Source organism: Saprolegnia parasitica (assembly GCF_000151545.1).
Source record: "Saprolegnia parasitica CBS 223.65 unplaced genomic scaffold supercont2.28, whole genome shotgun sequence".
Taxonomy (NCBI): Eukaryota; Oomycota; class Saprolegniomycetes; order Saprolegniales; family Saprolegniaceae; genus Saprolegnia; species Saprolegnia parasitica.
The window spans coordinates 365,381-388,554 of record NW_012156422.1 but is presented as its reverse complement, the minus strand read 5'-3'; the positions used below and the strand labels follow the sequence as shown (position 1 = coordinate 388,554).

General features: G+C 59.0%; 8 protein-coding genes across 8 annotated transcripts; 4 read left to right on the top strand and 4 right to left on the bottom strand.

Annotated features, from left to right (window-relative positions):
* Positions 1-713: 713 nt before the first annotated feature.
* SPRG_06916 (hypothetical protein) lies at positions 714-2,778 on the top strand (the record flags this gene model as incomplete). The annotated part of the gene is made up of 5 exons (XM_012346377.1): positions 714-970; positions 1,014-1,073; positions 1,125-1,202; positions 1,250-1,835; positions 1,886-2,778. The coding sequence occupies 5 exons, from the start codon at positions 714-716 to the stop codon at positions 2,687-2,689; spliced, it is 1,785 nt and encodes a 594-aa protein (XP_012201767.1). The 3' UTR covers positions 2,690-2,778.
* Positions 2,779-3,414: 636 nt separating this feature from the next.
* SPRG_06915 (hypothetical protein) lies at positions 3,415-6,802 on the top strand (the record flags this gene model as incomplete). Its single annotated transcript, XM_012346376.1, has 10 exons — positions 3,415-3,931; positions 3,994-4,462; positions 4,524-4,638; positions 4,698-4,868; positions 4,916-5,065; positions 5,113-5,240; positions 5,294-5,522; positions 5,578-5,988; positions 6,037-6,177; positions 6,220-6,802. 10 exons carry the CDS (start codon positions 3,415-3,417, stop codon positions 6,715-6,717), a joined length of 2,829 nt encoding a protein of 942 aa, XP_012201766.1. The 3' UTR covers positions 6,718-6,802.
* Positions 6,803-7,430: 628 nt separating this feature from the next.
* Positions 7,431-8,094, top strand: SPRG_06914 (hypothetical protein; the record flags this gene model as incomplete). The annotated part of the gene is made up of 2 exons (XM_012346375.1): positions 7,431-7,902; positions 7,949-8,094. The coding sequence occupies 2 exons, from the start codon at positions 7,431-7,433 to the stop codon at positions 8,092-8,094; spliced, it is 618 nt and encodes a 205-aa protein (XP_012201765.1).
* A 91-nt stretch (positions 8,095-8,185) lies between these two features.
* On the bottom strand, positions 8,186-13,588 carry SPRG_06913 (hypothetical protein; the record flags this gene model as incomplete). The annotated part of the gene is made up of 26 exons (XM_012346374.1): positions 13,390-13,588; positions 13,181-13,336; positions 13,075-13,130; positions 12,775-13,024; positions 12,607-12,708; positions 12,418-12,556; positions 12,237-12,367; positions 11,895-12,182; positions 11,640-11,839; positions 11,485-11,590; positions 11,353-11,440; positions 10,954-11,225; positions 10,830-10,901; positions 10,674-10,775; positions 10,533-10,619; positions 10,347-10,483; positions 10,081-10,297; positions 9,798-10,023; positions 9,509-9,747; positions 9,220-9,465; positions 9,034-9,171; positions 8,786-8,974; positions 8,678-8,729; positions 8,549-8,623; positions 8,384-8,493; positions 8,186-8,281 (listed from the first exon to the last, which is right to left on the bottom strand). The coding sequence occupies exons 1-26, from the start codon at positions 13,498-13,500 to the stop codon at positions 8,186-8,188; spliced, it is 3,885 nt and encodes a 1,294-aa protein (XP_012201764.1). The 5' UTR covers positions 13,501-13,588.
* Positions 13,589-13,762: 174 nt separating this feature from the next.
* SPRG_06912 (hypothetical protein) lies at positions 13,763-15,010 on the top strand (the record flags this gene model as incomplete). Its single annotated transcript, XM_012346373.1, has 6 exons — positions 13,763-14,076; positions 14,121-14,187; positions 14,244-14,277; positions 14,327-14,646; positions 14,701-14,911; positions 14,958-15,010. The coding sequence occupies 6 exons, from the start codon at positions 13,763-13,765 to the stop codon at positions 15,008-15,010; spliced, it is 999 nt and encodes a 332-aa protein (XP_012201763.1).
* Positions 15,011-15,099: 89 nt separating this feature from the next.
* Positions 15,100-17,741, bottom strand: SPRG_06911 (hypothetical protein). Its single transcript, XM_012346372.1, has 10 exons — positions 17,278-17,741; positions 17,091-17,222; positions 16,887-17,043; positions 16,685-16,787; positions 16,427-16,632; positions 16,038-16,369; positions 15,908-15,986; positions 15,691-15,852; positions 15,487-15,648; positions 15,100-15,440 (listed from the first exon to the last, which is right to left on the bottom strand). The coding sequence occupies exons 1-10, from the start codon at positions 17,689-17,691 to the stop codon at positions 15,154-15,156; spliced, it is 2,034 nt and encodes a 677-aa protein (XP_012201762.1). The 5' UTR covers positions 17,692-17,741; the 3' UTR covers positions 15,100-15,153.
* Positions 17,742-18,023: 282 nt separating this feature from the next.
* On the bottom strand, positions 18,024-19,856 carry SPRG_06910 (hypothetical protein; the record flags this gene model as incomplete). Its single annotated transcript, XM_012346371.1, has 9 exons — positions 18,024-18,274; positions 18,324-18,514; positions 18,567-18,690; positions 18,735-18,846; positions 18,899-18,963; positions 19,007-19,203; positions 19,267-19,411; positions 19,466-19,680; positions 19,736-19,856. 9 exons carry the CDS (start codon positions 19,854-19,856, stop codon positions 18,071-18,073), a joined length of 1,374 nt encoding a protein of 457 aa, XP_012201761.1. The 3' UTR covers positions 18,024-18,070.
* A 940-nt stretch (positions 19,857-20,796) lies between these two features.
* SPRG_06909 (hypothetical protein) lies at positions 20,797-22,025 on the bottom strand (the record flags this gene model as incomplete). The annotated part of the gene is made up of 8 exons (XM_012346370.1): positions 20,797-21,012; positions 21,067-21,165; positions 21,210-21,308; positions 21,346-21,462; positions 21,512-21,598; positions 21,650-21,748; positions 21,791-21,895; positions 21,936-22,025. 8 exons carry the CDS (start codon positions 22,023-22,025, stop codon positions 20,797-20,799), a joined length of 912 nt encoding a protein of 303 aa, XP_012201760.1.
* Between the last annotated feature and the right edge of the window lie 1,149 nt (positions 22,026-23,174).

Below are 23,174 nucleotides of genomic sequence, written 5' to 3'. Positions count from 1 at the left end.
CGGCAGCGAGCGACGACAGAGCATCGGCCACGTTCCGTCGTCGACACGAGCCGCCGCCTCTTGGTCCTTTTTTCATACAAATTCACAGTCATTGGATTAAACGTGTTTTCCGCCAATCACACTGCCGTGTTGGCAACCGGACCAATCAACATGAGAGAACGCTACTGCACAGTGTACTAGTCGTACACTGTACGTGGGTCCCCGACGCGGTGGTTGCGCCCAAGACGGAACAAAACGACCACCCACAATGATGGTGCTCAGCAGAAGGCGGCCAATCCCATCGTCTCGCGCATTGGCAAGAAAGAGACGAGTGCAACACCCCGATGGCATCCTTCAACAGCAATGCTTGTCGTACAGCGACGAGCCTCGGCGCGGCGCCGCTAGTAAATACGAGGGAGCGTATGCTGTGCTGTGTACTGCTAGTATGGGCGTAGTAGCGTGGAACGCTTCGTTCATCGCCTTGTACACGGCCGACACGTTTCGGCGCGTTCCCCAACGTCTTCGTCTTTGGCTGTACGAGCTCGGTCTCTTTTGCTCGTTCTGGTGCCAGACTCTTTTTAGTACGAAGCTTCGCTGATCGTTGGCCATCGGCGGAGAGAAAGACAAAGTAGTACCTTTCGTGGCCGCGTACTTGGTATTTGTATCAACGGACCCCGGGCACGACCGACGGCCGCTCCTTGCTCATTATCTCGCAAGTACCCGGTAGTAGCGCCATGGCCGAGATGCACGGAGCGCCACCACGCTTTGGTTCCGCTGGGCCCGATGCCATTTACAAGTTGACGCGCGCCTTCAATCCCCTCCCCCTCACCGACCTCGTCATGATCCACAAGGGCACCATTCGCGAGCGTGCGCCGACACGTGCGCCGTGTCCCGACGTCGTGGCCAAGCTCGAAGACATCGACTTCTCGGCCGACGAACGCGCGGCCATGCAGTACATCTTTGGCGTTGATTATGCACAAGCCAAGCAAATGTACGCAGCGACTCTCGATCGATCCGGTTCCTATGTACACTAGTGTCGTCGATATGCGCAAAGCCATCAACGCGGTCGTCAATGCTGGCGCCAACGAGACGGGGTACGGCGCATGGCGAGCGATTGTCCCGATACACTCAATTGCGTGTGACAGACCCAACTCGGATCACAAGCCTCCGGCAACGGCAGCGCGCGCGCAGGCGGCCGCCGCCACGCCAAGACGCAACGCCTTGTAAGACTCCATGTCGAAACGCGCGTATGTATGTAGTGGACGCATAGGGAGAAGCCTGCCGGGACGAGTGTAGCTGGGAAGCGGGGCCTCGATACGATGGTGAACACGAAGACCGGGTGTTCGCCCCCAGTCAAGATGACGATCAAGAAGCGTGCGGGCCGTCAAGCGGCCGCTAGCGCGGTGGTCCAGCAGCAGGAGCTCGAGACCAAGCCGGCTGCCTTCGAGGCTGTGCTCCAGAGCCTGCAAGCGGCGCAGAAGGCGGGATTCGAACAGCTGCTGCACTCGCATGCGGCGCTCGACGCCAAGATCGGCGCCAAAATTGATGGCCTCGCAGCCGCGCAGGCGCTCACGGACGCCAAGGTTGATGGCCTCGCGGCCGCGCACGCGGAGCAAGAAGACACGATGGCCGCGCATGCGCTGGCGCTGCTCAGTGTCTCGGGGGGCGTCGACGAGATCAAGGCCAGTGTCCAGCGCCTGGAAACGTTGACGCTCAAGAACGCCGACGACATCAAAGTCCTCACGGAGCAAGGGCTGCGCCTGGAAACGTTGACGCTCAAGAGCGCGGAGGACATTAAAGACCTCACGGAGCAAGGGCTGCGCCTGCACTTTGCATCGTCGACGACGCTGCTTGCGGTACGTGTGCCTCGTATGGTTGATGTCGCTCATGACGCATATGTGCGTAGGCGGCAAGCGCCCTCATTCCTCCGAGAGTGATTCTCACCGACAAGGTCCTCTCTCCGGGCTCCAAGAAGCCGGCGCCGCTGCCGAAAGGGTACAAGGGGCCATATTACGCGTATTTTGTCGACGATTTGACGCGTCGCCCGGCCACGGAAGGCGAGCCGATCCAGATCGAAGCGGACTCGGTCACGCGCGAGGTCATCCGCAGCTTGATCCCGTACGCCGAGCGCGGGCTCGAGTGGGCCGGCGGACTCACCAATGCGCTTGTCGCGACCTCGGTTGTTTCGCCCGACACCGCTGCCGTCACCGAGGCCGGGCTCGAGACGACCAAGTTTGCCCTCGAGCAGTTCAAGTCCGTCGTGTCGGGGCTCACGCGGGAAGACGTCGAGTCGGGCAGTGATGCCTTCCAAGACTACGTCCTCAAGGCGAACCCGGAGATGGTGTTTGGCGGCTTGAAGCGCTTTTCTGTCGTCGACGGCCCCGTCGTGTGGTGCCTCGAGGCGTCGATGGTCACGTACCGCGAGCTGCTTCTCGCCAAGCTCGAGAAGCGCGAGTCCATCTTCGGCAACAACGACCTCATGGATGTCTCGAGCGATGCCAGCATCAGCAGCAGCTCCAACAACAACGCCGACATCTCGATGGACGGCGATATCTCGATGGACGGCGACAACAAAGCTGACATCTCGATGGACGTCTCGATGGACGACTCGATGGACATCTCGATGGACGACACGGGCAACGATGCGGACATCTCGAACAACGACAGCTATGTCGGCGACGAGGACTCGAGCAACAGCATCAACGCGTGACAACCCGCTGCCTCAAGACGACGCTCCTTCCGTATTGTGTCGTCGTATTATGCATGTCTTATCTTATCTCAATAGCAAATTATCTTTATGCGACGTCTACCTCGTGATAACAGCAGTGTCGAGGGCCTTTACACTGTGTACAGACCCTTGCATGCGTATACGCCGAGCTGAACGACCTGGTTATGTCAGACATGATATTATAATGACTTTAGCAAGCAGATCATGTCGCTGAGGAATCCATCGCGCCGTTGATAAACACGCTACGTCCCCAATAGGAAGCAAGCACCGATACATGGACGGTGGGCAAAAGTAGCGGGAGTCCTGTGACCCTCAGCGAGCAGCGTTGTTGCTTCCCGCAGCGCATGTACCCTGGCATATCAAAATACCTTTGCGCCGGTCAACAACGTGGGGGCGCTTTCGATCAACGCCTGCCAAGTGTCCACGTGAGAAGCATGAAACAGTGCTTCGTCCACCGTGTGACTCTGCATAGCATACCGCTTCAAGTTGGTCTTCCAGCGACGTCGCCCTGCGCCCAATTTGAGACGCTTGGTCGCAACGGATTTTCCGACTTTGCACCGTATATAGCACGTTATTCCGGGAAAATCAACCGTGTTTTTGTGATTGTAAAATAATAGCCTATTGTTTGTATACCCTCTATTGAAACACTAAAATTTCACCAACTGTCCACCGTGTCACACGGCCGGCTTGCCAGAGCACAAGTTGCCATGCTCCGCCTCCTCGTCCTCGCCCTCGCTGGCGCCGCCGCGCTCGCCGCGCCGTGGCGCTTCACGTCGACCGAGGCCTACTGCAGCTACCACTGCAGCCCGTACACGCTGTCGCCGGCCACCGACTGCGCTGCCCGCTGCAGCACCAGTCGGCTTCTCAAAGAAGGCAGTGGGCCTGTGCCTGTCGCGCCCATTGACTTTATCACGTGCCAGCGCGCCAACCTCAGCGTCTCGCTCACGCTAAGCGACGATGGCCTCTCGTTCGCATCGTTCCTAAACGACTTTCAGACCGCCGTCGACGCCATGGTCGGCGGCGAAAACCCCGTGCTAGGGGCGTGCCACTTGGCGTCGCTGTCGCCGACCAACGCCAGCACAGACCCAACGAGCCTCGTGCCCACGCTCGTCCAGATCGAGCGCTGCGCGACCGAGGTCGCATGCGTGCCCCAAATCCAAGCGGTGCTCGACCGCGCCGACCCGTTCCTTCGCCTCCTCAGCCGCAGCAACGGCAACGACTCTGGTACGAAGCCATCGCCTTGTGTTGGGCTCAATGGTTGCTGACGCGTCGTCGTGGGTGCGTAGGCAGCACGCTGGTGCTCGTGCATGCCAACGCGTCGACCGCCAACGCGCTCCACCAACTCAATTGCACCCAGCGCGTCCTGCCGCTGCCACCGCTCATGAAGCTGACGCCGTTTGCGCGCAGCGTCAGCGCAGTTGTATCCGAAGCGCCGCCGATGGAGATTGGATTCCTCGGTCCCGTGAGCGACGACACGATCGCGCAACTCAACGCGGGTCTGCGGCAGCTCACCGGCATCATCTCGGACGACCTGCTCACGCGGCACTCGCCCAAGAGCCTCTACGTGCCGTCGCTCAGTAATTTCAAGGTCTGGTCGAACGTGGTAACGTATCTCAGTCGCCAGGACGCAGTCGTCTTTGTCACTGCGTTTGCGCCGACGCGCCACTTTTCCGAGCCCATGCCGCCCATCTTGCGCCGTCTCGATGCCCAAGCCGACATTGTCGTTGGCGTCACCGAGGCCCAGAGCTACGGCATGTACGTTTGTATGGCACTACTAGGATCGATCGATGGATCCACAGACTCAATGCTCCGGTAGTTCGGGCAACGACATCACCGTGGGCATCACTGATACCGGACTCTACTTGGACCATGACCAGTTTGACCAGCCCGGCGCGAGGCCGTTTGGGCGAATTGTCTCGACCAACCGCAAGGTCCATCTCTCACCGCACTGTCCAGCCGTCGTGAATGTATCAATGTATCAATGCAATAGGTCGTCTCATACGAAGCGTTTGGCGACCAGTTTGATCAATCCGAAAACATCACGTGCGGCCATGGCACCCACGTCTCGGGCATCCTACTCGGTAGCTCGCTGAGCAAATCGCAGCCCAACCTTGGCGTGGCCTTCAACGCCAAAGTGGCCTTTATGGACATTGGGACGCAGGTATGGACGACGTGTTGTCGCCAGAGACAGTACCACTGTGGATGTAGAGCTCGCGGTGCGCCAACCTCCCGAACGTCAACTGCCCCGTGAGCCTCCAGACGCCGTCGGACGTCTCGGACTTGCTCCGCAACCAAGTGCGCGCAGGCGCCAAGATTTTTTCCTTCTCGTGGGGCACCGACGGCGACGACTACAGCCAAGTAGGACCCTCGGCACTGTATCGCCACCACTCACGAGCCACCTTTAGCAAGCGCGGGATCTCGACGACTATATTTTCTCCAACCCCGAAACACTGATTGTGATTGCGGCCGGCAACTCGGGCGACGAAGGTCCGCGCTCGATCAGCTCGCCAGCCGGCGCCAAGAACGTGCTCAGGTAATAATGCGTTCTCGTGGTTGCAGTGCGCTTAATGATCTCGCGTGGCGTAGCGTTGGCGCGTCCATGAACACGGTGGCCAGCTTGGCCTCGACGCTCAACTGCCCGAACATCTTCAACCCCAACAGCGTCGCGTCCTTTTCCTCGATCGGCCCCACATCGGACGGTCGCATGAAGCCGGACCTCGTGGCGCCCGGCCAAGTGATCACGTCGTCCCAGAGCCTCGCCGCCGGCTTGACGACCAAGACGACGCAAGTCTGCCCGCTCCAAGGCACGTCCCAGGTACAAAATATATTTTTTCCTGTCAGAGTTGTCGTATCTGATGCGGGGGTCGTAGGCGACACCTGTCGCTGCCGGCGTCGCAGTCCTCATCTACGAGTGGCTCCGCGACGGCTGGTGGAAGGCCGGGACCCGCGACGTCTCGAACGGCCTCAAGACGATTCCGGCCTCGCTCATCAAGGCGCTCATGATCCATAGCGCGACGGGCTTGAAGAATCGCATCGGGCCGCTCCGGGGTCTCGTGACGTGCTCGTTTGTGCAGCAGACGGCGACGCCGCTGGCGTACCCCGACTTTAACCAAGGCTACGGGCTCCCGCAGCTCTCCAATATCGCGTCGTTTGGCGCGTCCGCCACGCCCAAAGTGTTTTTCCTGCCGAACTCTACCATGAGCGCACCCACGCTGCGCCACGGCGGGCTGCACACGTACAGCTTCACCGTGCTGCCGGGGCAGTCGCTTCGCGTCACGCTCGTACGTCGACCTTTTCTATCGAGTGCTCACTGAAAACTGCACTCTTAGGTGTGGACCGACCCGCCGGGCTCGATGGCCGCCACGACGCAGCTGCAGAACAACCTCGACCTCTCGGTGGTGCTCGGCACCACGATCTTTTACCCGATCGCTTCGCCCAACGGTCCCGACACGGTCAACAATGTCGAAGTGGTACGCTGAAACATTGATACGTAGTGGATATGAATGGCGTAGGTGGATGTGTCGTACGCGGCGCTGGCCAAAGTATCGTCGGGCGCCTCGGGCGGCATCAGTGTCGAAGCGCGCATCGCTGGCACGTCCGTGCTCGTGACCAACGCGCAGGCGTACTCGCTCGTCGCGTCATCGTCCGCCGTCGCGTCCAACATGCCGAGTGGCACGGCGCCCACGTCGGGCGCAACGGCACCCAACGGTGACGGCCAGCCGTCATCGTCCTCGTCGTCCTCGTCCGCGGCGGGCTTTGAGTGGAAGACGTGGATGACGATCGCGGTGACGGTGGTGGGTGTCGTGATTGTCGGCCTCCTCGGTGCCCTCTTGCGCCGCCGGAAGGCGCCCGCCTCTGGCTTTGTGCAGACGGTGACGCCCCGCCAAATGGCAAGGTACCCGGCGGCTCCTGTCCGCATGCAGCCGGAACGATGTCCGTTCTGTCCATTCGTGACACCCGACCCCGCCGTGCTCGTGAGCCACGTGCAGTACGTGCACCCCGAGGTGTAAAAGCCGCTGCATTTCTTTTGCTTTCAAAAGCCTTGTCGCAACATAAAATAATATATAAACCCATATATAAACCTAGTACATGGACACACTGTCTTGTCTGGTTGTCGCTTGACGGACTGTACAGCATGACACTGCCGCCATGGTCAGCCACTGTACTACTTAGATCCTTCGTCGGCAAGGGTGTCGATTGCCACAATCTAATGGAAGTGTAGCTATTAGCAGCGGGAATCGACGTCAGCGCGCCACGGACACGCGCTGCTCATGGAGGTGTCGATGACCTGCTGCAGCGACTCCTCAGAAGCGCCACTGGATCAGACGACTTGACACGCGGGGACGGTTCGACTCGCGTTCCCAACGCCGGCTGATATGCGTGAGTCACCCTGCCCTCCTGCACTCTAAAAACACTCCATTTCAACCACTCCTCGACGGCCATCGCCATTTGGCCGCGGTCCCGCCTCCTTCTATTCCATGCTTCAGCATTGCAAGCACAAGGCAATGCTACCGCCGATGCGTGCAGAGCAAGGCGCCGAATGCGGCGGCCATCGTTGCCGACACCATTGCGTAAGTCGCGTGTAATTAGACGCGGGCCCGTGTATCCGGACAAGAAGGTACTGCCTACGGCAATTGCAGCGCCAAACGGCGAAAGAGGCAACCGACCGACTGGCTCTGTGCGCGCGGGCAGCGTCGACAAAGAATTCGCTTCCGCCAGCAGCATGTCTACCCGGCGCGTCCTCGCCGAGTCCTCGGGCTCGTCGCTGCTCATCATCTGCCTCGCGCTCCTCGGCGCCATCTTGCTGGGGCTCCTCGGCTTCATGGCGCTGCACCGGTATCGGCTCGAGCAGAAGCGCCACGCGATGCAGAACCTCATGGACGAAGCCGTGCTGCAGGCCAGCCAGCAGAACGGGTCGGGCCTCCACGAAGCGCTCGTCGCCCATCTGCACGCGAACAACGCCAACCTCAACCTCACGACCATGAGCACCAACACCAACAACCCGACGACGATCGAGCACGTTGTTGTCGGCAGCTCCGAGTCGGACGACTTTGTCATCATGGGCGCTGGCAAGCCGCCACGACCGATCGCGTCCATCGCCAGTCGCAAGCCACCGCCGGGTACGAGTAGCCACGTGTTGCTCAAGACGTCGTCGACAGCGAGTTCGATGGCGTCGCAGCACCACTACACCAACAGTAGGCATCTCGACACCTCGACACTCATGGAGCTAACACTGCGTAGGCAGCATTCTCGAAGAGCCCAGCCTCGGGATGGCGTCGTCTATCGCCAGCGACGACACGATCATCATCATGCAGTCGACGCGCGGCGGCAGCAGCGACAGCTTTGACTATGCACTCAAGACCAAAACCGGCCCGCGACACGTCTAGTCGATACTCTCCGTGTCTCATAACTATTTAATATCGTCGTCCATCTCGTCGTGGTGCTGTCGCACTTGATACGAACTTGATACAAAGCCGACTAGGACAGGTACAAGCTGCCCGCAAACACCACGTCGCGCTTGATCGACTCGGACGCAATCTCCATCTTGCGGTACAAGCGCGGATCGCCAATCACCTAATTCAAAGAGTGCGTCAATATTGTCATCATGTCGACGGAAAAATACAGAAACCATGCAAATATATACAAAAAAACACCAAAAATCAAAACATAGCTTACCCGCGCCGCGTTGCGCACTTCACGGCACACTTCGTCAAGACGCGTGATGCAACGCACGATCGAGCCCTCGGGCACGTCCGTGAGCTCGCAAATCGACTTGAACGGCATGCCTAGTCCATTAATACTAGTTGAGCCATTCTTGTCCTGTCGCACGAGTCTCTATACCGCGGCTCCACTCGTACACGACTTCCATCAAGCCAAAGTTGAGCGTCGTCTTGGCAAATTCCGTCGGGTCGATTTCTGTCACCATCAACAATCAAGTCCCAAGGCTCCTTTTCAAGTCGCAGGGCGTACCGAGGTGGCACTCGAGCTGGATGACGCCAAGCGAGGTTGCGATCGCGTGCACCTACACCGAGAATCCATGTCGATGCATACATGATAATAATATTGGCATCGTCGCACGGTGCTCTGCGCGTGCAGCAAGCGCGGGGTCAGCGTCGGTTGGTTCTGGGTCTTTTCCTGGAAAATGAGCGCCGAGAGCACCGCGACAATTTCTTCGGGTTCGAGGTCGGCGAGGACGTTTTCAAAAATGATTTCCGTGAGCACGAGTTCTTCGCACGTGTTGACCTCGCACGCGACCCGGCCCTTGACCTACACATTGATGTATTTTATGAGATTTTTCAACCACCTCATTTTATATCGAGCCGTACCTGCACCGTGTTGTCCGAGGCAATGTATCCGAGGCGCGTGAGCACGCGAAGTCGCTGCTGAAAGTCGGGAAAAAGCGAGAGCGAGTGGTTGGAGAGCGCGGCCGTCATCGTCGCCATGTAGTGGCGCAGGCGGTCAATCTATCATCATGCTCGTTCTGGGATGCGCTCGGAACGAGAGAGGAGGACCTTGGCGTACTGGGCGAGAACGGGCATGAGGAAGGGCGATGCAAAGCACGGGCTTGCTTCCATGACGCTGTACTGGTGCTGCACCTGGCTGTACAAGTCGGCCGACTCGAGCTCCATCATCTTGAGATCGTTTTGCGGACTCAGAAAGAGCGGCAGCGACGTCTCGAGGTCCACGAGAAGCTCGACGGCGCGCGAGAGCACGCTCGGGTCGTTGGCTTCGAGGAGGCTCCGGACGTTCGGGCTTGCCTTGTGCTACATACACAAAAAACATATCGGATTGTAATATCACGATACGGTATCCAGATACCTTGGTGAGCTTGTTGAGGCACGTTTCCGGCACGTCGAGTACGACATAGTGCTTGCCCAAGAGCGAGCCCTTGGCGCCCGGCGCGAGGCCCGTCGACGTACTCGCTTGCGCTTTGGGCTTGAAGAAATCCATCGCGCTTGGCTTGGCCGCAACGACTGGCGGCGAGAACGACGCGTGGCACAGTGCGAGGACCGTCACGGTCCGCGTCGCCGCCTTGTCGACTATCGTTTTTTATGATCAACCTGTCATTGCTCACACGTCGACTTGATACCTTGCAGGAGGATGGCGAGCTGGTCGGGCAGACCCGTCGTCGAGAGCACAACGACGCGACCGACGCAGAGCGCGGCTGCAGCATACCGCGAGTTTAAAATCGCGTGCACCAGCGCTTGCTCCTTGTACTTGGTCGACTGCTGGAGGAGGAAGAAGCGCTCGACTTCGGTCAAGTCCAGGTGGCCGCCATGCGTGGTGTTGAGGTCCGCCTCGAGCGCATGCAGTGCCTAGTATCAATATATCAATATATCAATATAGCAATATAGCAATCGAGGGCAAAGTACCTTTTTGGCTTTTTGGATGGCCGACGGAATGTCCTTGGCCGCCAGCGCCTTTTGCGTGCGGAATTCCGAGAACGATCGCTTGATCATGTCCTCGACCGTCATGTCTTCGACGCGGAGGAGGTTGAGAATCATGTTGTACGTGAGCCGGAATTGACTCTCGAGCTTCGTCGGCGTGCCCATGAGCATCGTACGGAGCGACGTCGCGTCTGGCGCGTCACTACGCCGCCATGTTTAGTAAACACAAAGACGATGGACTGGTAACCTACCCCCAGCACGCAATGATGACGGTGCCGACCGTGTCGAGGCCACGACGACCCGCACGCCCCGCCATCTGCGTGTACTCGCCCGGCAGCAAGTCGCGGAACGCCTTGCCGTCGTGCTTGCGCGTGCCGTTAAACACAACCTATGAGCAGAGTATCAGCCAAAGTATCAAGAATCTATCAACGCCACACCGTGCGCGCGGGCATGTTGACGCCCATGGCAAACGTCTCGGTCGAAAAGAGCACCTTGACCAAGCCTCGGGCAAACAGAATTTCAACCTACCAAGACAGTGTATCAACCCGCGTGATCATAAAAGGTCCAGTGTATATTACCATCTCCTTGAGAATCGGAAGCAGACCGCCGTGGTGCACGCCAATGCCACGCAGCAGCATCTCGCGCACTTGAAGCACTTGCGGCAAGTGCTGGTCGAGGCCCTAGAATTCAAATGTTGATTTCTCTGCGTCATGATGCTCTCTCCTCTCTAGTACCTGGAGGCGGCTAATGCTGGCGTTGCAGAAGAGATGGATTTCGGAGCGCTCCGAGGACGAGCTCAGGTCCATCTACACCATCATCCAATCCTCAGCATCAAGCAGCAGGACGACGAGAGAGTACGCCCGAGAGACGGTGGGCCGATTCTTCGCAAAGGCGCTTGCTGAACGCAAACACCACGACGGGCAGCAACTGCTTTTCCTGAAGGATGCGAATGAGCTTGGTCCAGTCGGCCTTGTCGCCGCCGCCACGCCCGCCGCCACCGCCACGCCCGCCACTGCCACGGCCAGGACCTGTCTTGGACTCTTTGGGCTTGAGACGCTGGACCGCGGCCGAGTAGTTGGTCGAGAGAAATTGGCCTTGGGGGTCCATCACGGTGAGCACCTCGCCGGCCGCTACGCATTCCAACATGCATATGTCCGTCCATACGACGGCATCCATATCTATGTACCATAGAGGTGGTGCGAGAGCGGAATCGGGCGTTTGTGCGTCGAGATGACGTGGATTTTTTCTGCTTGGTACGGCCAATCCAGTCGGAGAACTCAAAGGTGTTGGGCGTCGTCGCCGACAAGAAGACCATCGAGACGTGCTCGGGCAGCATGATGATGACCTACACCAATATGTTTGATTTGAAAGATTGATAGATTGATATACCTCTTCCCACACAACGCCGCGCTCCGAGTCGTTGAGGTAGTGAATCTCATCGAAAATGACCCACTCAATGTCGCGAATCACATCGGCGCCACGGTAGAGCATGGATCTATCATCGACGTATCAAGTTGATACGTATTTTTAAAAAATCAAAATACCGGAGAATCTCGGTCGTCATGACGAGGCAGCTCGCTTGCGGGTTGATCGAGACGTCGCCCGTGATCAAGCCGACGTTGTCGACGCCGAATTTCGTGCGAAAATCACGGTACTTTTGGTTCGAGAGTGCCTTGATCGGCGACGTGTAGATCGTGCGCGTCATGTGCTTTTGCGACATGGCGATCGCATATTCCGCGACCACCTAATAAACAAGATAACGATACGATCATCGTGTTGGACTAGAGCAGTTGCCGTACCGTTTTGCCCGCCGACGTGTGGGCTGCGATAAAGACGCAGTCGTGGTTTTCCAAATGCACCACCGCTTGCTTCTGGAACGAGTCGAGCTCGAACGGAAACGACATGGCCATGTCGGGCACCTTGGCGTGGAAATTGGACACGTCAATGGGCTCGGCGCTCGCCCACTCGAGGACCGGCGCCGGCGCCGGCGTCGCCATACTGTCCATCAACGTCATGACGGCGTCCAGCGTCACATCCACGTCCGCATCTTCGACCGTCGCGTCGCTGCCACTTGCCGCCGCAAACGCCTACAGAGCATCGCCTCTCGTCACGCACCCGAGCGACATGCCGAAGAGACGCACCAAGGACCGCGTCGCTGCCGGCGCCTCTTGCACGACGTCTGCCGGGTCGACGGCGTCGAGAACGTCCATGTCCTCGTCGTCGTCATTGTCTGTCAGCAAGCTCTGGATCGAAAGCGTGTTGGATGTCATGGCTGCTCAAGCACAGAGTATAAGACACGCGTCGCAGAAGCGTATTGAGTACCCAAGACGGCTTTTTCATCGGCGATCGATCGCTGCAGCGCCTTCATCGACTCGTCGTCCGAGATGACCGCGTAGTACGGCTGCAAGAGATCGGTCGGGTTGACGCCCACCGTGACGGCCGCGGGCGCGGTAGTCACCGCCTAGACAATAGTCTCCATCGATCATGTCTGGCAACGCCATGAAGACGTACCACATCACCCGGTGACGCGCCACGCGTGAGGCGGGCAATGTCCTCGCGCGTCAAGCCGTGCGTCAGCCCCGGCGCGTCGACAAGCAGGCTGCTCCAGTCCGCCTACGCCCAAGAAGAGACTCGTGCATGTCCATGGAATATATGTCTATCATCATCACGAGAACGTACCGAGGCGTTGGTACTGCTGCTGCCCGCCGCCAGCGCACGCTGCGCGAGGTCGAGCATCTCGCTGGCCATTGCGCTTTTGAGCATCGAGGCCTCGTCGGCGATCGCAGCGTCCGTCGACGTCGGCGCCGTCGTCGACTTCATGAGCGACTCGCCGCCGGGCGCGAATGGGACGTTGCCGATCTTGCCGCGCGCGTACTCTTGCAGGTGCGTCGGCTTGCGCAGCATCGAGTTGGACGTCTCGGCCATCGAGCTAATCGTCGTCGTCATGAGACCCCTGGAAGCTTCATCATGACGTTGTACCGTTCGTCGTGCACGACGCGGCCGAAGGCGTACGTGAGGTTCGTCGGCTCGAGCACCTGCATGCATCTAAGATCCTCCGCTCATATTGATCAAGGACGTTTGCTACCATGCGCGACGTGACGGGCGTAATATCGGCGCGGTGCAGCGAGAGCGGGACTTCGACCAGCAAGCGGCTCGGGTTGGCTGGCCACACGCGAGGGGCTTGCTCGCTCGCGAGCGCACTCGCCAGCGGATCCAGCGGCGCTTCGTCATCGTCCGTCGCCTGCGCCGTAAAGTTTAGCGCTCTGGGTTACAGGTCATCGCATGTATCAGTACCGGCAGCGGCGATGACGACACGAGCGGGAACGGCAGGAGCACCGGGTGCGACGCCGCCCGAGCCTGCAGGATGCAGGAGCGGGGCCCAGCGGCGCATGACCGCTCAAGCATTGCGCCCACGGGCGCGCGTCCTGCTGCGTCGATCGCTCTTCCGCGAGCAGCGCATCGAGTTCGTCCAGGAGGTCCATCGCTGTCTTCCTGCTTGTCTGGATATGACCACAAATATATTGATATTGCCTCGTATCCGGATATTGTGTCTCAAGCCGCACGAAATATTGAATATGGAATATGGAATATGAATATGCCTATCATGAAAGGGCGCTCAAGATATGGTGGCCGCAACGAGCCAATCAAAAGCGGCGGATTTCTTTCGATGCACCGCGTCCGGCGGCTCGTGGCCGCGCTGTGGCCCTGCGCCTTGTACCTTGTGTGCTCGATGAGCATGAACGTGCTGACCAAGACGATATTGACCTCGTACGGCTGGCGCGCAGTCCTCTCGCTCGCTGCGCTGCAACACGTCTTTACCGTCTCCGTGCTGCTCCTCCTGCATGCGACCCGCGTCCTGCCACTGGCCGTTGCCACGCTCACGTGGCGTGTGTGGCTCTACGAGGTCGCGCCGCTTGCGACGCTGCAGTCCGTCAACACGACGACGGCCTTTGTGTGCATGCGCCTCGTCAACATGCCCATGTACCGGCCTCGTATACATCGCGTCGCATGCATCTGGCGCATAGGTACCTCGTGCTGCGCCGCCTCACGACGCTCAAGGTCCTCTTCATGGAGATTGTCGTGCTCAAGAAGGTAGGTCTCGGAAAGCAAGCCGCAAGAGTAGTCTCTTCCTCGTACTATCGCCCTAGGTGATCCCGGATGCGATGAAGGCCGCGCTTCTCGGTACGCCGACGACCATACAGGCGCGTCATTCCTCATCGAGGCCGAGTAGTCACAGCGCTCGGCAGCCTCCTCGCCGGCTACCACGACGCGTCCTCCGATCTACCCGGCTACGTCCTTGTGGTTGCTCAAAACTGCATGACCGCCGCGTCGCTCGTGCTCTCCAAGCAGTCGACGCTGTCGCCTCTGCTCGTGGTCTGGACCAACAGCGTCGTCGGCGCCTGTCTCTTGACGCCCCTCGCATTGGCTTACGAGGCGTCGACCGTCCACGCATTTGCATCGACTTTGGCGCATCCGCTCTCGTTTGCGAGTCTCTTTCTGCTCATGAGCAGCGTCTGTCTGCTGTACCAAGTGGCCATCCAGCTCTGCACCGTACGACGACGACGACAAGAAGGGGATCTCATCCACTATCGTATGGCCTTGTAGACCAAGACGTCGGCGCTCGCCACGTCAGTCACGGGCAACATCAAGGACCTCGCGTCGACCGGCCTCGGCTTTCTCTTCTTCCACGACGCCGTCACCGACGCGTGGCACGTCCTCGGCGTCGGCATCTCATTCCTTGGTGCGTACGCCTTCTCGTTCCTCAAGTACCAGCTTCTCTTCGACCAAAAGTCGCCCTATGCGACGCCGCTCCATGGTACAGCACTCTCTCTCTTGCAGCGCAATTCGAGTGAGAACTCTAGTGTGGTGGAAGCAGCGCCACCGTGGCAAGGCTCGCCACCCCAAGGCGTACTAGCCGCCGACGTCGACAAGAAACGCTGCTACGACCGCCGACGCGACGGTTGATACGTTGATAGAACGTTGCTACGAAACACACGATATTATGCATGCAAGTGTATTCGTGCGCTTGTCACGACGACGACGCGTCATTGAAGCCGTCTACGGCGCCGGGCGAATCGCAGAAGGTGGGCAGCTCGGAGATGGCGGCACCGGTGCAAACGCCGGGACGGGCGGCAGCGCAAAGCCGACGACCCCGTTGCCGTCGTTGTCGTCGTCGTCGTCGTCGTCGTCGCTGCCCGAGCTCACGGCGTAGTCCATTTCGCCAATGCTGCGGGTCGGCGACGCAAGCGGCGACGTGCAGTTCTCGGCGTGCGACGACGACTCGGAGATGCAATCTTGCCGGTCCAGATCCGAGACCGAGACCGAGTCGAAATCCAAATCCAAATCTACAAAACACGTGCGTGGCCGCGACCGAAAAAGCACGGTGGGTACCTTGAGACGACGAGAGGCGGCGCGCCGACATGGGCCGCGGCCCTTTCTCGCCGAGGCGCACGGCCTTGTGCCGGAGCGAGTCGCGCTTCTTCGGGCTCGCCGAGGACGGACGGACCTTGGTCGCGGGGCGTCGAGTGCCCGAGTGAATCGCACTCAGTGGGCCTGGCACAAGTCCGTCATCGCACCCAACAACGACGACAGTACCCTTGTCGAGCGTCAACGAGCGTTGCTTCTCGATGGCTTGCGACGGCGACCCAAACCACGACCGCGTGCGCTCCTTGTGGCGCCAGCGCTGCTTCATGTCGGCCAAGTGGAAGTTTTCAAACGTCATTTCCGGGTCGACGCCGTCGTCGCCGACGGCCGTGTCTAGCACCCGTCGATGGTTGATACGTTGATACAAACCGACCGAATAAGGTGGTACCGTTCAACGCGAGCGGCTTGGGCTGGCTCGCGCGCCAGAGCGCCATTTGCTGGATCGTAGTCGACAACGTCTTGTCATCCTAGGCGACAACAAGAATGACGTCAGCACTCGCGGTTGCCACAGCCTATACGTCGTCGCCGTCGGAGCGGACTTTGGCGCTGTCGCGAAAGCTCAAGAGACTGCCGACCACGGTCGTTTGCTCCTCGTCGTCGTCGTCATGGCGGCTGGGGCGGTGGTCCCCGCTCTCTTCGTCGCTCGACGAGCTGTCGGGCCCGACGTGGTGGTTCGACTGCTGCTCGGCCAAGAGACGGCGCAGCAAGAGCCGCTTCGAGACCTTTTGGTTGGTGAGCGGCCGCATCGCCTTCCGGACGCCCTTGCTCGACCACGCCTTCTTGATGGCGCTCTCGTGCTCCCGCGAAAGCAAGACAAACTTGCCGGTCTTCTCATCGACCATGCTGTCGCCTACGAGATCGATCGACTCTGGATCGTATCATGTGTGATAGCAGCGAGGGATCGTACCGCGCAGCATCTTGCGCAAGACGCGGACCAGCGTCGACTGGATCGTCACCAACGACCGATCCACGTTGGTGTTGTCAATCTTCGGGATCAAGTACGTATCCGCGTTCTTGCAGAGGTGGCGCTGGATGATGCGAATGTTGTCAAAGTACTTGATGTACTTGTTCTCTTGCGGATCGATCGTCATGTGTCGTGCCCGCACCGCAAAGCTACACGATCATGCGAATAAGCGCCAAAGACGATAGGCGGATCGCATGCTACCGCTCGCGGTGCTTCATCTCGTTGGAGATGTAGATCACAAATGGCACGCAGTTGGGATGCCGCCGGACAAGCTCGACCATTTGCTCCGTGTTGAGGTGCACGCCTACATGCCACGGAGTGTAAATATCAAGTCGGTATCAAGTATCGAGCCAGTGTGTATAAAAACCACGAAGTCAAGCAGCAGAAAAAGGGGAGGTTGTACCTTCGACAACAAGGCTTTGCTTGCGCTTCTCAAACATCGTTAGGACAAGGTCGAGCTTCTCGAGGACGGCGTCGGCCTGGAGCTTGTAGCCTTTGAGCACCTTGCGCTTCTGGAGGCGGTTCTCCGACATGATGGTGTTGACGTCGCCCGCTGCAATCTACGCGTCATGGATGTCACGAGGTAGGACCGACGATGTTGCATGACCTTTTTGAGCTCGTCGACTTGGTCGGGCGTGAGCGCTTCGCCGGCCTGGTACGTCGACATGAACGCGCACGGGTGCGACTCTTTCGTCAAGAAGGCCCGCGAGATGTGCCGGACCGAGTCGGTCGGCAAGACCTAGATCACCACCAAGCGCGTTGCAGGACGATGCACCGGTGCTGCAAGCGTATACCGTGGTGAGGCGCAGGCGCGACGCGAGCAGCGACGCGAGCGTCGACTTGCCAGTGCCCGAGGTGCCACCGAGGAGCACGACAAACGACTTGTTTCGCTGCGTAATCTCCTTGGCAATGTCAAAGTCGAGGAGCTGCGACGTCTTGGTGTAGTCGAGCTTGGCGAGCTGCGCGTAGACCTCGTGCTGAAGGCTCTCGAACGGCCAGTGGCTCGTGGCGCCGACGCCAAAGGCGTGGTACGCCTCAAAGATGCTGGCCGTCACGTCGACCGCGTCCTTGGTCCGGCAGCCCATCAAGGCCAGCGTCTCCTGCAGCCGGTAGCGCGTGTACATCTCGGTCGCATCCATGCTGAGCGCGACGACCATGATCTCCATCGGGTCGCTCTCGTCGCCATGGCCATCGTGCTGGATGTCCATGCTCGGCTCCGGTGCGGCTGCCACACAACTGCCACTTCGATAGATCGCGCTGGCGGCTTTCAATTCATTTATTTTATTTTCAAACCATTTATTTAATGGTATACAACGATATAGATATCCAATCCGACAAACAAAAAGACGTGCGTTTTTAATGCCATCGCACAGGAGATTCCGGCGTACACCATTTTCCGTCGAGGCACACTACCTATGTTTTTCACAGCACACTATTCTTCAAGTGCATTCATGTCGTGAAATACTGTACTCGGCCAGAAAGGCCATCTCGTCACGACGGACGCAAACTCTGGATCAGCGCCGCGAGTCTAATTCATTCGCACCATGGTTGCGAGTTCATGCACGGACTGAGGGAATGCCCCGCGCCTTACCGTCTCTCCATCGCCATCAGCTGCGCGTCAGTCGCAAGCCGCTGCGTCTGGAGCTGTTCCGCAAAGACGGCTTGCTGCGCCTCGAGCTGCCGCTGATGGCGCTCGTCCATCGCTCGCAGCTGCCGCTCCACGGCCAAGTGGCCAGTCGCCGCCTCGTAGTTCAAGGCGTCGCGGGCCGTCGCCGCCAGCTGCGCACCCTTCTACAACCATAGTCGTCAGTCGCGCGCATCGCCGTAACGAGTGTCGTACCGCCTGAAACGCGGGCCAGACGTGCTGCTCGAGGTGCGCCATGTGGTGCGGACGCAGCCCGTCGACGGTCGAGAGGATCGCCGAGAGCGAGAGGACCAGCTGCGCCAAGAGGCGCGGCGCGCTGAGCAGATTCACATGCGGCTTGTGCAGGAAGAGGCTGAACTGCGCTGTCAGTTGCTGCTCGCACGTCTCTAATACATCACACCACATATGTAGTAGTACCTCGCTGATTGCTTTTCGTACCCAGAAGAGGCGTCTCGAGCTCTTCCAGCAGCAGCGACTGGAGGCTCTCGAGGACCCGGCGCCACGACAGCTGGTGCGTTTTTAACGTGTCGAGTGTGACCAAATCGTCAGGGCTCAGCGCCACCTACGCCATCGTCGTACGACGCCGTCACAGGTGCGCGGGCCGACCTCGGTTCGGGCTAGAGGCGTAAAGAAGAGCGGGTTCAAGCACTCGTGTCCGTCGACATCGGCGAGGTGCATGACCTTGGTCTGCGTCGACGGCGACATGGCCATTTCCAGCCTCGTTATAGGCACATGGTTAGCCTCCTTGTAGAAAAACAAATCACAAGTACCGAAGGATGCAGTTGGCGTAGCTGGCGAGGGCTTGAATTTTGGCCTTCTCGAGGCCTTCGAGCACCTAACATGCACCGTGGGCCTGCACGCATGGAGGGAAAGCCTACGCGCTTGTTCATCATCGCGATGAGCATGTTCATGAGCAAGACGGACGCGATGGCGGCTTGGATCTGCGCGAGAATGCGGAAGAATGTCAAGAGCACGCTGTCGTCCGACTTGAAGTTTTCGTCGAGTCGAAATTCCCCAAAGAGCACAAAATACGCAAACGTAAACGCGCGAAACCAAATGCCAAACCCCGTGGCGTCTAAGAAGACAATAATTTCCACACTTATTTTTATAAAAAAGGACGACAAAAGAGCAAGCCTACCTGGTTCGTGCTGCACAATGTGGAGGTAGGCACACGAAAGCCCCCATTGCAAGACGCCGTAGAGCAAAATGAAGTTGCCGACGTCAATGAGGAGGCCCCGGATCATAGGCAAGAGGTAGCCGGTCGTTGGATGCACTTGTAAAAACTACCGTGGATTCATCCTGGATACAGGATAGTTGTTGGATAGTTGGATCGATACCTCGAGCGAGAGTACCCACAGCGAGAGTGACAGAAACGTGCTTAGACAAACGTGCCAGAACGTCGGCACGTTCGCTTCGTACGCGCCGATTTCCCACGGCACATAGCCAATCGCGATGATCAAGTAGACCACGAGGCGGTACCAGTTGACAAACGACGTGAGGTACGTCGACGACGACCAGCGGACGCGCTGACCACTCTTGTCCGTCGGGTCAACTACAAGATGATGACACTATTGTCCATCCTCCTAAAAACAAATCGCGTGACGTACGCAGGGCCGCCGTGTCGCCGCGCAGCTCGCGGAGCTCGGTGCTGAGAAAGTACAAGGCCGTGCAAAAGAGCAGCGTGAGGTTGACGATCTTGAACGGCCAGAACCTACACGACTTCAACATCATCACCATCTCGAAACACAAATGTCTGACCACTCGTCGAGGTTGAGTTGTAGGAGGAACCAGCACGATGGAACACAGCCAGCGACTGCGACGCTCACCGTCGAGACGAGGATGAGCCTAGAAGAGTCCATAGTCCAATGGAGACAACCATGCATATACGAGGTTCTCACCATTTGGCCTTGCGCTTGTCGGACGCGGTCACTTGCACGAGCCCATCGTACGCCGTCCAGCGGCCGTCAACGAAGTATCTACGACGCAGCAGGGTCAAGCACGATCGCGCGCGACGTCTGTACCGGGCGAGACGCCAGAGCATCGACGGGCGGAGGGCCTGGGCGCCGAGCCAGCCGCAGACGAGGAAGAGCACGACGACGGCCCAATTCACAACGGAAAACGATAGGATCGCGTCTGACTCCGTCCGGTGCGACTCGTCTACCCATCATCATAACCTTGATCAGTATCCTGACGCATGGAAGGAAAGACCATACCGAGCGAGGCAGAGATGGTCATGGTCGTCACAAAGAGTCCGTACATGAGGACGCGTTCAATAAACATGCGTTGACCAAACAGCTAGCATTTCGTCACCGCGTGTAGGGACGACATCGACGTGTAATAGTGTACCTCCCACTTGAGATCGAGCACGCGCCGCATGACAATATGGTCCAAGCAAATGCGTTGGGCTTCGTACGCTTCGTCGCTCGGCAGATGCAGCAGCGTGTACAACGGGCTTTTCTTGACCCCACGGGTGCCATAGATCTTTTCGAGCTAGGTTTATAGGATGATTATAGCTTTCCAACACATAATAGCAGCAGGGCAGACCTCGTGAAAGCTCATGGCGTGACGGTCCACGATAAGGGCATGGTTGAGGCACCACCGGCCCAGCGACGGGTCGCAGTGCACTGCCATCTTGAAGACAGATGCATCAAACCTACCATAGCGCATACTAGTACGTTGTAAAAGCAAACGGCACGAGAAACCCTTGTTCCATGCGCTTGAGGATCGACGCGCGGACCTTCATGCGGTAGGCGGTCGATGTCTCTCGGTACTGAGCCTCTTTTTGCAGCGTCGAGAGGCAGCGCTGGAATCGCGCGAGCTCCGACGCCGCGTGGCTCTTGTCCGAGAGCTGCGCGTGCAAGAGCAGCTGCACCGAGGCGCCGTCCTACAGTGATGAATCCTGTCTTGTCGGTTTCCTCATCAGGTGATTAGTTGATACATTGTCGACCACGTCCATATCGGCAAAGTGGCCGAGGAGCATGTCCAGGATGATCGGGTGGCCGCTCAGCGCTGCGTACATGAGCGCGGTCCGGCCCATCTAAGGGCCATTCGCATCAGACAACGGCGACACTTGTATAGTACCGCGTCCGTAGCGTCAACGTCCGGGTCCCGCTCCAAAAGAAGTTCGACGATCGTGTGGTGACCGCCCGCAGCCGCGAGCATCAGTGGTGTCACCTTGCGCTAAGAACGCAGTCGTGCGCGCAGTGGCGTATCCTACGTCGTCGCGGCTCTCGATGTCGGCGGCCTGCGCGAGCCATTCGTGGACACGGGCGACGTCGCCCGTGCGGATAAAGCTGAGCCGCGCGCTGCCTTTTCCGTCGAGCGCGTCTTTGGCCTAGCGTACAACGTCTATCGATCAAGGACCGCATCGCGGGGTGATGAACCGGTAGCGTGTGCATGGCCTCTTGGAGGCGGTCGGCGATCGCGTGCGCATTGGTAGCGATCGCGAGCTGCAGCGGCGTTTGGCCGTCCTACGTACCCTACGTCAGCACGCGCTGGGTATGCATGGAGAGGCCACGCACCTGCGTCACGGCGTGCGCGTTGGCGTTGGCGGCGAGGAGGACATTGACAGCCTCGAGGTTGCTCTTGAGCACGGCCCAGTGCAGCGCCGTGCAGGCATTCTAATTCTCGTCGCGTCACTGTCGCTAGCAGCACCATGGTACCTCGAGGTCGCGCGCATCAATCTCAATCGCGGGCGCGGCAGCAAGCGCGGCAAGCGTCGCGTTCTCGCCGTGGTACGCCGCCCAGTGCAGCGCCGTCTTGCCAAACTAGGCTCCATGAGCCGCATGCACATTTGCATGTACGTACAAAGGGTGCGTTGACGTCAGCGCCGGCCTCGACGCAGCGTCGCACGGCGTCCCAGTCGTGGCGCCACGCGTGCTCGGCGACGCTGGTCATCCTCTTGCTTGTCCTCGTCTCTATTGCCGTAGCCAATCGTTTGTCGTGTTTGCGTTTTCCTTCGCAGGGATTGGTGCAACGGAAAATTCCCTCACAACAATTGGTGCGAAAATGCTTTTATGTCGTGGCGCTTCAGGACATGAGTCGCTCGCTCTCTCGTCTCGGTCGTCGGTCCAGCGTTTCTTACGATTTTCCCTCGTAGCACCCAACAAGCCGCCTGGCGTGCGTCGACCATCGCTGACCATTGCATTGGATCTGACATGGCACTCACACTACACAGTACAAGGCGCCGTCGCAACACCAGATACAGTGTATGGTAGATATATGCTGCATGCAAAATGCCATTCTTGCATGTCCCTTCGACCGACGACGACGACCGTCATGATCAGCAGCAGCAGCACGCTGCTGCGACGAGTGATGCTCGTTTTTCGCAGTCCTGGCTGGCGTCACCAAGTGGCGCCTCTTCTTTGCGAGGCGAGGCGTTGGCCAATACATACTGCAGCGGGCCAGATTGACGTGCTGGCTTCTTCACTGACGACCTTGCTTCGAAGAACCAGCTCCTCGGATGCAGTGGGTGCTGTCCCAAGCACGCAGGAAAACGCTCATATGGGCGAATGAATGCACGGTCTTGGTCGGGCCTGGCGTCACCTTGAACTTGGGGCTTGAGTGCTGGACCAGGTGGCGACGGCGCCGACCACCTAGCGGCGACATGTGCTGCATTGACGCCACTGCCCGGTTGTGTATGTCGCGAGGTTGGCGTCAAAACCTCTGTCTTTTCATATTATATCGAAAGATAGAGGTATCACCACTTCCAGCGACTTGCGACGCACATTGAATTATTTATTCCTCTGAACACCTCGTCTGCCCGCCGGTCGCGACAGCAGCAGCAGCATGGACCACCCCGCGACGACGCAGACGTACCCAGGCGGCGACTACTGGTCGGCCCACTCGGTGCGCTCGGCCATCTCCTCGCGGTCGCGCGCGTCGACCTGGGACGCCGTCTTCTCGCTCGAGACCGTCCAGCACCACCACCACCATGCCCAGCATGACATGCATCACACGGCCGCCGCCGACAAGGACGAGAAGCCCAGCCCAGCGCAGTTGCCATCTCGACGCCCATGGACTGGTGTCCAAGCCGCCGACGTCGTG

Excerpts from the sequence above, each read along its gene's own strand:
- SPRG_06911 (XM_012346372.1), bottom strand. The coding sequence starts at position 17,691 with ATGGACATCCAGCACGATGGCCATGGCGACGAGAGCGACCCGATGGAG. Across the intron at positions 17,044-17,090 it reads AAGTCGACGAGCTCAAAAAG|ATTGCAGCGGGCGACGTCAA; the intron begins GTCATGCAACAT and ends CATGACGCGTAG. Across the intron at positions 16,370-16,426 it reads CTTGCGCAAGATGCTGCGCG|GCGACAGCATGGTCGATGAG; the intron begins GTACGATCCCTC and ends TCGATCTCGTAG.